The 13691-nt window shown below is 40.5% G+C and overlaps 1 protein-coding gene across 2 annotated transcripts; it reads right to left on the bottom strand.

The window, feature by feature from the left end:
• Positions 1 to 6087: 6087 nt before the first annotated feature.
• CCDC107 (coiled-coil domain containing 107) lies at positions 6088 to 13691 on the bottom strand. Of its 2 annotated transcripts, XM_036401463.2 has the most exons (7): positions 13495 to 13691; positions 12383 to 12412; positions 10812 to 11017; positions 9573 to 9639; positions 8355 to 8445; positions 7371 to 7480; positions 6088 to 6765 (listed from the first exon to the last, which is right to left on the bottom strand). In XM_036401463.2, the coding sequence occupies exons 1-7, from the start codon at positions 13661 to 13663 to the stop codon at positions 6476 to 6478; spliced, it is 963 nt and encodes a 320-aa protein (XP_036257356.1). In that variant the 5' UTR covers positions 13664 to 13691; the 3' UTR covers positions 6088 to 6475. The 2 variants fall into 2 exon arrangements, with proteins under 2 accessions (XP_036257356.1, XP_036257358.1); XM_036401465.2 differs by lacking the exon at positions 12383 to 12412.

A 13691-nucleotide genomic window follows, 5' to 3' on the forward strand; every position in this document is an offset into this window, starting at 1 on the left:
CCTTATCTTACAGTCTTTTTTTATTAGATAATGACAGACAGTACACAGAAATTTGAATGTTTTGACTTTGGTTGGAAGAATCAAAGGTCATAGTCACAAACACTATAAAATAATTACATGAATTGGCTCTAAGGCATTTCAGTAAACAAAACTGGCTAAACTATCAATCATGGTCCTTGGAAGAGTAGATACTCCTTATGTGCCACAGTCATTATAAGGATTTAAATTTTAAAAGCCCAAACAAAATTTCCCATTGCTTGTAAAAACCCTTCACAACAGTTTCTCTGTATTTTTTACTGTAATACCTGTAAAAGCAGCCAACAGATAAAATACCATTTTTCTCCTTTTGACTTTAAAAATATTCAAGCAAAACAATGTATAAATATGCAGCTCTGAGTGACACCCTCTGAAGAGGATGGAGCCAAGTTCTGCTCCGTGGTGCCCAGCAATAGGACAAGAGGCAAAGGGCAGAAACTGATGCACAGGAAGTTCCACCCAAAAAACCTCCTTCACCACAGGTGACTGAGCCCTGGAACAGGTTGCCCAGAGAGGTTGTGGAGTCTCCCTCACTGGAAATACTCAAAAACCATCTGGATGCAATCCTGAGCAATGTGCTCTGGGATGACCCTTCTTGAGCAGGGAGGTTGGACCAGATGGACCAATGGGTTAGACCCAATGTGGTCTCTTCCATCTTTACCCATTCTGTAATTAAACCTCCACTCAGCCAAACATAAGTCAACTTTATTCCAAAGTAAATAATACATCAAATATTCTACCCCAAATATAAATCACAGAAAACAAACCTATGATAAATTTCATGGAATACTAAGTCACTATAAATGCAAATGCATTGTGTTAATAATACACACAATTAAACAAGCTGATCAGAAATAGAAGCAGACTTACTCTGGTGGGCAAGGACTGTGTGTAGCCTGTCTATTTGGTCTCCAACCCTAAAAGAATGACACATTATTACATACCTAGGGGATCCAGATTAAAATACATAGTTCTCCTTTTCAATTTCTCTTTAAATATTTAAAATTAGAGGCTTAAAGTATCTGTCCAACATACTTGACTAAGACACTACTAACAAGGGGAAAAAACCAAAAACTTCTCATTGAAGGCTAATTCTTACACATCATGAGACCAGCAGACTGAATATTCATCATGACAGTAAGACTTCCAGCCATTAAGAATCTAGACAGCATCCACATCAGCTATTAATAATACATTAAAAATAATGCGTGCTCCTGAGGCTTTGTACCATCACTGCTCACAAAGGCTTTAGGTCACATTGTCCTTGTTGGGTGGGAACCAACCCTTAAACCAAAACCACAAAACTGACAGCCAGATGGCTCACAAGGGGCAGGCTCAGACCCCAAAGAACCCCTGATATTTGGTGTAACTGTTTCATCTCCGCTTTACTATAGCAGTCCTGATGATGATTAGGCAGTTCACTTTATTTATTTTGCAAGGCTGAATACCACACAGATCTCCAAACTCAACTGAGCAAGAACACAGCAGGAGAAAAGACTCGAGTCAAAGCATCACCTGTCCCCCTATGGCTTTTGAAAACAGCTAGCACCAAATCCGTAGGGAAGGCTGCTTGCGGCAAGCACAAAGTAACGATTCACCTAACTGGCCTCCCAGTCTGAAAAAAAATTGTTTGGGAACACTCAGAACCAGGGCTATCATTTTTGTTTTCACACTTCTCAGCTCATAAATCTCAGCATCACAGCCTAAACTGAGCAGAATCCTATTTCCAGCAGTGCTCGAACATCCTTCACGATCTGAGAGCGAGCACAAAACTGTAACTCCTTTCTTGCCATACAGCCTTGTGGCTGCTCCCGAAGCACAAGCTCGGCAACACTACCCTCTAGTGACTCCAGAAGGAGCCCGGGTACCCAGCTCTGAGAGCTCTCCGCACGTAATGAGCACCGCCACCCTGTGGTCACCTACCTAGGACCATCAAGGCATCAAAAACAAGGCATTACATCCCACATTCCTCTTTTTTTCTGTACTATTTTAACTGTGGTGAGGCAAAGAACACAGCTAATTCTAGATGCTAAAGCCTTAACGTTATTCCTTTTCTAGAAGTCAACAAATCAGGAAGAAAGCAAACAAAAAACATTGTGAACACTGGGGTGAAGCACATGATTTCAGCATAATTTTAATTTAAGATTTACTTTTGCAAACTACCAAAAATCATGTGGACTAGAGAATCTAAATTTGGAAACTTAGTTGCACAAGAAAGAAAGAAAAAAGGGATGAGAGATTAGAGGAAAAAATGACAACTATTTCCTTTTACAACCTACACTAAATGCCCCAAATGTTCTTGTTGTCCACAGGTACTTAATTTTCAAAAATCTGGTTAAAACATTAACAGTAACATTATAACATTGATGTATTAACGTTCACAAAAGGTCTTTTTTCATTCCAAATCAAACTGAAAAGAAGACCAGCAACCTGGCAAACTCCAAGAATTCTCAATGGGCTCATTAGGATTTGATTCTAATGCAATTCCTAATGCAACAAATAAGGAGGTAAAATGGGTGCTTGGGGGCTGAGGGAGGATTAGCAATTAACTTTCTTTCATGGACATAAAGTACAACACTATCTGTGAGAACAGTCAACTGTTACTAACAATATTGATATTTACCTGAGCAGTAAGGAAAATAATGGCCCTCAGAATCCAAGATCATATTCGTAGGGACTATCAAAAGCTAGCCCTAAAGTTTCTACTACAGTGAACCTGTGAGGGTTGCACACCTACCCTATTTTAAAGCATAGACTATTAGGAATTCCTGGAAAAACGTAATTTCCCTCCATACTGAGATTCATTTTTCATGTCAACCTAAAATCATACCTTTTCAAATTATATGATGGGGGCTGCTTTACTTTATTGCTGTCTTGCAAAACAAAAACACAGACACACCTGTTGCCAGTTTCACCAACAGCCAGAGAGCACACAGTACATGTTCAAGCCTCTGTTGCTCTTAACTGCAAGTACTAGCTCATTCTTAAATCCCCCACATTCCAATTAAGTACTCAGAGTAGCAGTTATTCTTGGATAGCTGTTTATATTGGAATTTCTCACCTTCATTTGAGAAGCTGTCATACTAAACTATCCCTTTCCGACAAAAATAATTATTTTAAAAGGTGTCTCCTCTATAGAATGGATTTTAACCTCAAACTAAGAACCTTGTGAAGTATGATTAAAATATTTTTAAAATGTCAAAGTAAGGAAGAAAAACAATCACAAGCCTTCCATTGACTACCTGACATTTCTTCCCCCTCAATGACAACTCAGCCTTTCTTCGAGGGGATGCAGCAACTCCTTTAACTTCCAAATCCATGCAAATTCAGTGGCTGGCAGCTTTCAGAAAAAAAACTGAAAAACAGAAAATACTATTAAGAAAAACATGTATTTTTTTATCTAAGTACTTCTGGGGGAAAAAATGTTACTGCATTAGAAGGAATTTTGGTACTGTCTTCAGCAAGCTATGAAATGCTGTTAGTTTCTCTTTTTCACAGCCTCTTAATTTCAGCCTTTTATTACTAATGCTTAATCAGATTCCTGTTCAAATTTATGCTTTTGCCTCAAGCTTAACTCCCTCTTTCCCTTACATTTATCGATACATTCTCATTCCAGTATTACTAATTTGTTACCCCTTGGCAACATCAAACCTTTGGTACTCTCGGCTCACACCCTGGCTGCCTGGCTCCCCACCGCTCAGTGCCCTGGGAACATTTCAGGACTGTCTCCGAGAGCTCCAGGGTGCCGTGCCACCAAGCATTCCTGCTCTGCTGGCTTTTCCCTCCACGCAGCCCGGTTTGAACCAAAAGCCCATCATTCGGACACTCCATTTTCAAACGACAGGCTGAGGGCACTGAGCAGTTCCCACTGCCAGGCACCTTTTCCCTTCCCGAGCAGGAGCGGGGCTGCAGGGCCTGCTGGAGCCCCGCACAGCCCTCCGGCCGAACCCTTCCTCAGGGCACCGAGAATGCCCGCGCACGGCCAGGAGGCTCTCCCGGGAACGGAGCATCCTCCCACCCGGGGCCGCAGACAGCGCTGTTGTACTTCACGGTGCACACGCTGAGATTACTTTTACCAAACACCAATGCCGCAAAAGGCGGAATAAACATTATGAGCTCAGCAGCTCCACGGAAATGATGCATTTTCCCAGGAGAGGCGCGGGACGCCGGCGGGCAGGGGCAGTGTCTCACCGGAGCAGTCCCAGGGCTCACGGCTGGCGGACCGGCCCCGTCCCGCACCCCCGCACCGTCTCCACGGTGCCCGCACCGCCCCGGCCGCGCCGCGGGGCTGCCGCTACAGCAGCGCGGAGGGGCCAATCCGAGCCAGGCCTCGCACCGGAGCTGCGCAAGGTGCGCCCGGCGGAGTGGGGAACCGCAATTCCCGACTGCTCCTGCGGAAACTCCCTGCCCGGGGCACGGCCGTGCCTCCCTTCCCGCGCCCAAGGGCGGCTCTGCCCGCCCTGCGGCCCCGCAGCTCCGCCAGGACAGGCGGGCGCTTACACAGCACACGGGCTCTGCCCCCGGCAAACCCCGGCAGCTGGAATCGAGACCTCCAAACTGCGGCAGAGAGCGCACGCGGCGCGCTTGTAGCCTGGGTCCGAAACAGAGCGATCAGCCCGAGGCAGCTCAGAGCCTTTCGGGCAAGGACTTCGAGTGGCAGCAGCCTCCGAAGACTCGCGGAGGTGAAAGGCACAGCAGTAAAGATCCAAACACTGCCCCAGGCGGGGAAGGGCCCGCCGTGGCCAAGGACACCGGTGCCAGTGCCTGGAAAGAGCGGGACTGACCTGTACCCTGCACACACCTCGGCAGCCAGCACACCTGGCTCCCACTCCCTCGCTCCCGCAGATCAACGGCTTTGACATTAGTTCACTTTAATACATTAGCTATTTCAAAGAAAAGCCTCAATGAAACTGATTTTTTTTTCCAGTTTCATTTGTCCTGAATGCCCAGAGCAACAGCAGTTATTTTCTAAAATCAAACTGTATCCAAGTACCAAGATCTGGTACTTGGATACAGTTTGATTTTAGAAAATACCAGATTAACCCCTTCCGTCTTGGGGGAAAAATCTGCCACCTCTTGAGAAACCCTGGCTCTGTAGTCAATCAGTTTTCCAAAGTTAGGCAAAATCGAACTCAGTGCAAAACTACTAACACACTGATGCAGGATGTATTTCTGGATGCGCTGCTACTTCCAAGCCTGTGTGATCCAGTTTTAGAACAAAACACATACCATGTGTCTACACCAGAATGAACAATTCATTCCATTTCAGTGAGTAACATGATAATAAATTTAGTCCCTTTAAGTACAGTACATTAAAAACATAAAAATAAATTAACATGCTATTTTCCTGTAAGAATAAGGATGCCAGAAGAGTTCAGGCATCATAACTGGCCTAGTTAAAAGCGATGCAATTATAAAACAGAAAATGTAACAGTGCCATACTATCAGACCTACCTCTAAGGCAACTCCTGTCATTAAAGGCTGGTAGTACCATAGTTGTGTGCATTAAGTGAACAAAAAAATTATTAAATATTGAAAGGGTGGACAAAAATTATTCTGGCAAAGGAAAATAATGCTTTTCCTAATACTGACCTAAAAAGGCAGATATCAAGTTGGCATAATATATTGAAAAAAGATCCCACACCCCACAGTTCTTGAATGGTACATAGCAACACAGCTGTTAATTCTGATGTAAAAAAAAGGGTATTAAAATGAATCAAAAAGTCAGATTCTATGGTATTAAAATAAATGTGACACAGAGATACAGTCCTAATGGGTATGAATCAGTTATTAGACAGCTGCTGAGTTTAACAAGTGACAAGTAGGGAAGAAATTAAGGGATCCAGTATAATATATTTGGGATTAAGTTGACATACAAAACTAAACATCATTACTCAGGAGACTGCAAATTTAGACATCATTATTTTCATATAGTGTCCATGGCTGAATTTCTCTCTCCAAATAAAGAAACTTAACTATGAATGAGTATCAAAGACTTAATGCATACTGCTTTTCACACTCCCAGAGAAAATTTTTCCACCAAGAGCTGAATTCATCAGTGCATGCTCTTTAATGAACTCAAGAAAGTCACAGTTCAAGTGGCATAATGCTTTCTAGTTACAAAACATTTATGAAACATCTATTCTTTATAGTCTCAATTAGAAGATATTCTAATATTTTAGTGAGCCATCAGATATAATTACAGTGCATTATATACAGAGTACAGAAATATTTTTATAGGGAAAAAATAAATAGAAAAAATATGTAAACATCCTGAGTAAAATTCTGCTGCCACTGAAGTCAGTTACAGAATTGTCATAGATACGAGCAAAGGCAGTATTTCACCCCTCTTTTTAAAGCATATAGCAGTGCACATAACTTCATTTCAGTTTAAAGTGCATACAACATTATAAAAAGAATTCATAAGCTTTTGGAAGTTTTACATATGCAGATTCCATTCACATCTATTGCGTCTCCTCAGTCCCATCTCTTCTGATTCAATGGCATCTTTGCTTATAATTTCTTCATCTTCTACAACATCTGGCTCCAACTGATGCATTTCACATTCACTATGTAATTCATGCTCTTCTATTTTGTAATCATTATCAATATCCTCAAGCAAATCTTCATTACAGTCATCTTCTCTGTTGTCCATTTCTTTCTCTTGAGAATGTTCGGCAAACGACTGAATGAGATCTTCAAGTTTCTCATCACAAATGTGTCCAAGATCTTAAAATTCAAAAAAAAAAAAAACAAAATTAAAGTTTACTGGTAAGGCTCTGAATTTCAGGGTCAGTTTAGAAGTAGAGTATTTTTAAATTCTTTTTTCTCTTTTATTAAGACTCAAATAATGCCAAAAAATCACCAAATTTCTAATGGACCATTCTTAACATTTAAGACTTCTCTTGGGCTACCATGCAGCTCTTGGAAGTCTCCAGTTGAAACTAACATACAATTTGCTGTTTAGTGTTTTATGTAAGCATTACTCACAGCCTCTGAGGTCCTCATTTGGAAATCCTTTGCCTAAAGTTACTCCAGTACTAACAGACTACTTAGGAACTGATGTTCCAAAAGCCTGTTTTATCAAAACAGAATGTGACTGTGTGGTCCATCCCAGTTCAATGTCTTGAGCAGCTATTCTTAAATAAATCATGATGTATCAAAAATTTGAAATTGGATACATCTCAAATAAGAAGAATGGTATTCCTCCAGAATAAAACTAATTCCACACAAATTACCCAAGACTCAGAAGCTGAACATTATTATAGTAAGATTTATTTATTCTTTTAAAATATAAACTATTTAATTATCTATCTGTCTGAAAATTAAATTACCTTTCATCTTGTTTTCTGATTTATCCAATCCACTTTCTTTCATCAGTCGTCTAATTGATTGGAGCTGTGTCATTATTTCATCTTTCTGCTCACAAGCTAAAGCACTGACACTAGAAAAATAAGACAAATGTTAACAGCTGAAAGATTATCTTGGAAGGGAGTGTTTGATAATAATACACTTATTGCAATATTTCTTTCTGTGCATAAGTACCATAGTGAAGTTTGTGAAATGTTTAGGTCAAGCTTTCCTTTGAGAACTGTCTCTTGAGAAGTGGGGAGGCCAGTACATCACACAACTACTGAATGTCACTGAACTCTGGCTTTGGAGCCTCAGTGGCCAAGGTCGAGAAATGACTACTGAGAGTAACAATTATCCAAAGTTGTACTACTATCCATAGTAATACAACAATGCCCAGTGTAGAACTTTAGAGTTTGAAGGCTTTTCTCATTTAAGGTTTTTTAACTTTCCACCCCACCACTACTCGAAATTTGTTAGGCAAACTGGCCAGTGACTTTTCTGTTTAATAGTTTCAGCACATATCCAGTTCAGAAGTACACTGCAGAAACAATCAGGAAATTCTGCATGTTTTAACCTGTGCTTCATGAAGGATGTCAGTCTAGAAATTAAACTGCAAGGATACTTTTATTTCTAGTAGATGAGTAAGGCTCTAGCTTCTTAAGAACAGAACTTCTCTAAAACTACAAGGAGCTTTTACATTACTGATTCCTTTGTCCTAGTAAAATAGACAAGTTCTATTTCACTGAATACACACACTTCACAGATTCATTTCAAAACACAAAAAATAAGCAGCTGTACCTTCATAACTATTTTTACGTAAAAGCTACAGAAACAGTAAGCAATCAAAGAAGGTTCCTAAAACTTTCCTTAGCTATATATAAGGATCATTTTAAGAACTCTTCGTTAACATTTTGGCAAATTTCAATATACAGGAAACAAGAGTGAGATTTTTTAGAAACACTCACCAGTTTGAAAGTGGATCCAACTGAGTCAATAAAGAATTTAACATTTTCTCTGTCTGTGCTAGATGTTGCTCCAGTTCTAAAAGCTGATGCTCTAACAAAACCAAACACAAACAAAAGCAATACAACAAAAAAAGAGGGAGGCGTGAGGGGAGGGAGAGACGGATGAGGAGAGAAAGAGCATTGTAAAAATGTCTTTACAATATCATTGGGATATTAATTTATATTTTTCACTGGACAGATTAAAAACCAGAAAGCTTCTTTCATCAAAAAAATTTGACAATATGAAAAGGGAACGGTGGGGGTAAGAACAGAAGCCTTATTATGTGTGAACAGAAGTCCCTTCCACCCATTAACCTATCCCCAATAGTGCCCAAACAGAGGGCACTTTGTAGAAACTGAGCAAGAATGTGCAGCTCATCTTCCCAGTCTCAATAACTGTGCAGCTACAAGACTTCCTGAGATGGAAGTACTGTATTTATACATAATATGCTTTCATGTGTTCTTCTATTCACACCTTACAAATATATTTAATCCTAAATGCACTAGAATCAAGAGAAGTCACTCCACCTAAAATACAATTAAACTTAGAAGAAAGAAGAATGCAACACACAAGGATGATGAGTAGCCTGTGTGGCAAATCACTGCTGAGCCTCATTACAGACTTGGTGTACACAGACACCAAAAGATGCTGCTGGTTGTTTAATTCACTAAAAATGTGCCTATAAAAGGGAGGAAAAGGTATGAAAACAGCATCAACTTTGAATGTTTGTGATAGGTTTGTCATTTGGCCTAGAAATCATAACTGGTCTCTTAATTGTTTAGCCACACTGTTCCACTATCAATACGGTTCAGTTCTAAATCAGATCATTATATTATTTTAAATACCCTATTTATTTTTATTTAATTATATCCCATTTAAACTGAAGAAAACTGAAGAGATCTTAAGTGAGAAAAACATCAGACATTTTAGAGTCAGAGAATCATACTGCATTACTACAGTTGTTTTAAACAGCATTACATCTGGAGAATTAAAACAAACCTCAAACAAGCATTTCAAACATACCAAATAACGAAGTGGGTATTTGTAGATTCCTAACTGCTCTCAGTAATTTGAGAGATTGCCTTCATTTAGCTCGATTGCATCAATGAAAACATGTTTTGTTCCAGTAGGAAATAAGTAGTTTTGTTGAACGTATGCATTCTGAATGGGTATCTTACCTGTTTCCTTGGCCTTGTCTTCTGTACTTTTTTCCTTTTTGGAGTGACTTTCTTCATGTGACTTCATCTTTAAAAAATACAATCAAGATTAACAACCTCATCACTATTTGTGTACTAAAAACAAAACTGCATTTAGAACTTAAGTGAAAGTAAACAGCAACCATAAAAATGTGCTACATTAATGAAACTTTTCTTCTGTGATGCCTCATCTAGTCTTAAACTAACATTTCTGATTTTAAGCAAACACAACATGACTGGAAAAGCTCTAAAAGAAAGCAGTTGCTATTTCAAAAAGAAACAGAAGAAACCTTCTAGGTTACTGGATCCAGTCTCCTATCACTAATTATGATATAGAATTTATTTCTTAAAGTAATAAAGATACTATCATAAAAATATTTACATTTTAATCCCACAAGCCCAAGCATAAAGAATGGCAACACCCAAAATACGGTTTTCATGTTTTTTAAATCTTGTACTAAACTGGGCAGCCTCTATACTCATTTTGCTAAGCTGTGGTATTTTTCTCATACACAAGATTAACATGAACTGACTCCCAAAATAAGCATGTTGTCTCCAGTCTTACTCCTGTTCATTTTTATTTTCCCTGAGGGCAAGAAACAATATTCCAGGTGTACTCTCAGCTTTGTGTATCTCTTACTATAAATAATACATTTCAAGACTGATTCCTTTTAAAAAACAACCGATCACGTGCTCTCCTTTTTGAATTTACAAATAGTAGAAAAGGTATTCCATAACATGAATAAACCTGCATGTTGCAACTGCACGATCACATGAGAAGTCCAAACAAAAGGTCAGGTCTACTCGCTGTTCTACCTAACTGCTAATCTAAGATCACTGCTCTGCAGGAATTGTCTGCCTCCTTCCCATGCTCAATCTCATTCTGAAGAATGAAAAGGAAGTGAAACACTGATGAGACTTAGGTTACAGACTCAGGTAGCAGCACTGTTCAGGTTCTCAGATTCTCATTAGAGGCTGCAGGGTGAGCAAGATTCTCATTTCTTCAAGCATCTAAAAATACCTAAGCCAGAGGTCTTCATACAGAAGAATTAGATATGCTAAAATTTTAACTTTGGACTTCACATTCAAAGTCAAACAGAGCAAGAAATGGCTTTTGGACAACCCTATACATGGGCTCAGAATTAGAAAAACAAACAGACAAGCCAAGAATTTACATTTCCCCCTAACTACAATAATTTAATGCTTTTTCTTATGGCTTACCTTAAGAAGTTTGTATGCTGCAAACACTCCCACTCCAAGAGCATACAGCGGCATGAGGGTGAATGCTAACTCTCGACCGTTTCCTCTCGTTCTCTCGCTTTTGATCTCTTTTTCCATTGCATTTCTCATTTGTTGAAAACTCTGGTAAGTATTACTGTCAGAATTTCCTGGATTCTGGTGAACTTGATAAACTGTCTGAGGACTACCTTAAAAATGAAATTGAGGGAAAGACAACAAAGTAAGAAATAAAATCAGCAGTCCACAACTGGAATTAAATTGTTTTCTTTTTGTGTAATCATCTTTGTTCATCACTTTTCTAAGTTGGTGTAGGCAGCCTTGTATCCACTTAAAAAATTGAGAATTATTCTTATATTAACAGGATGCACAGTTTAGGCAGCAAAAGCTCTCAAGCCAAGCTTGGTTTCTCTAATATACAATTTTTAAGTTTCTTCGCAGCAACATTGGCAAACCCTCAGCAAATCACAGAAAGATAGATGTAACAGAAAGATAGATGTACATTTTGAAATTAAAGCATACTCAGAGAAACTATTGATAATGCGGAAAACAGTAATTCATATCTTTTCCTTAGCACCAAAGGAACTGAGTTAATTACAAATTGAATTGTCTGGTCCCAGGAAAAAAAACGGTTTTGTTGAAATACGCTGTGCTGCTGCTTTCATTATTTTGACAGTAAACTCAGGTTTGCATGGATATTCCCACAGGCTTAGAAGTACTGTACCTCTCCAAATCAAATATTTAGCAGGAGAAGATTATACAATACCCAAGAGATGCAACCTTGGAAGTCAGAAGTATTTTTGCATGTAATTTGCCTACCAGAACAGGGAGCAGATGAGAAAACAGCCAATGTCATTGTTCAACTTAGGAAACAGGTTATTTGGTAGTTAAATCAAGGGTTCATGGGGCATGCACATGTGGAACAGTACCATCAGCTAAAGAATGCAGATGCTTGCAGAGACAGACAGCAGGGAATGGGGGATTGTGGAGTTTTACACTGATGTCTCAAACGAGTGCCTAGACTTAAAACGTAATGTATCAGAACTGAGTATGGGTATGGGAAGGTTCACATTCTTTAAAAGCTCCCAAACAAAAGACCATTATGCAAATCACTGCTTATCAATTAATACTGTAACAGTGGCATTTCAGGAACTCACAGTAACGTAACTCAAGTGTGCAAAGTACAGCCACAATCAGATAGAGAAAAAATTAATGTTACACAAAACCTCAATGCTCTAGCTGATACAATCAGAACTCAAGCTACCTTCATCATTCAGTGCAAATTCAGGTAGGCATTGTCTTTCAGGACAAGTAGATTTAGACTTGCTAAACTCACTAAACTTGCACTAACTAAACTGGAAAACACATTTTATATTTTTTCCACCTTTCAGAATGTTTCATACTGATTCCTAGTTTTACATTTACACTCACCTTTCCCCCTATTTTAAGTTCTATTTGTTTTTAAAGTAAATAAGTAGTTTTACTAAAATAGTTACTATCACAGATGAACAAGATTTCTACAGATCATGCAAATAAGAGTGTGGCAAGGGAAATACCTTCAGGGTGGAGAGGAGGAATGTTGAATCCTAGCGGAGATCCAGTGTCCCGCACCAAGTTTATCCCGCAGAAGAGATGGCAAAGTGAATTACTAGCCAACCAGGACAAAAGAACCACCGAGAGAGATGACAATAGGAGATCTGTCTGAAATTTATTTTACTCAGTGCTGGGCCAGTACTTCAGTAGAATCACAGGCATGTGAAGTGGTTTTGGGTTTTTTTTTTAGGATTTGGTTTTAAAATAATTTGATCTGTAGGGAATATACAGCTACCTTATAAATAAAAATAATCAGGCGAAACAGGCCAGGCAAGAGCTTATGAAGCACTGTAAGTTTGATATCAGGTGGGAAGAACATGGTAGCAGCTCAAGCCTCCATTTTTCTGCCAGCAGGGAAAAGCACAGACACATTTGGAGGATTACAGCAACTAGCTGTCTCTTGGTTTGAAACACCTCGGAAGGCATCAATCACACAGCTACCTCACAAAAGCTGGCGTCCAGTGATTGTCAAAAACTAAGGTGCTTTTTGACAAGACCTTGAGCTAAATCGTGACATGCACTGACATGGCTTAACATACATGGATACCACTATAGCTCCTACAAGTAGTAAACTCTGTAACCCATTCATTGATACCTTTTCTAAACAAGCATCTTGGACTCTTTTCTCATATACTGCCGGACAGATTTGGTATGACTGTGCGTATATTTACTAACAGTAACACTCGGCTTCCTGATTGCAATTGATTTTTCCCAGTGACACCTCCCGTTTTTGTTCGATTGTGGCCCTGCGGGCATTGCTCGCCACACCGCTCGGCACTAACAATTACCGGGTGCTTCCTGCACTTAAGAGCAGTTTTGTAAGACAACACAGACAAAGCCCAAAGCCCCGGCGAACCAGACCAGCAAAACACCGCAGGAGGTGGAGGTGTTTCAGGCGCGCACAGGCCAGCTCGAAGCGCTCTGACCAGGCCTCTCCGTCCACAGCCCGTGTACACCGGGAGCTCCGCCGGACGAGGGCACGTCCCCCTCGGATCCTGGGGTTCCCTTCGAGCCCGCCCGAGCCCGCGGCGCCTCCCGCACGGAACTCCGGCCGCGGCACCGCCCCGGCTCCTACCTCTGCCGTGCTGACGGGGATCGTAATGGCCGGGGCCGGCCTTGCCGCCCCGCGGGAACCGGCCGGGCCGCCCGCCACCTCCTCCCCCGAACATCCTGGGCATGACGACGAAGACGCAGAGCACCAGCACGGCCGAGACCAGCACCTGCTGCACGGCCGACAGCGCCATGGCCGCCGCCTGCCCGCCGCCTTCCCGC

Source organism: Molothrus ater, chromosome 5 (assembly GCF_012460135.2).
Source record: "Molothrus ater isolate BHLD 08-10-18 breed brown headed cowbird chromosome 5, BPBGC_Mater_1.1, whole genome shotgun sequence".
Taxonomy (NCBI): Eukaryota; Metazoa; Chordata; class Aves; order Passeriformes; family Icteridae; genus Molothrus; species Molothrus ater.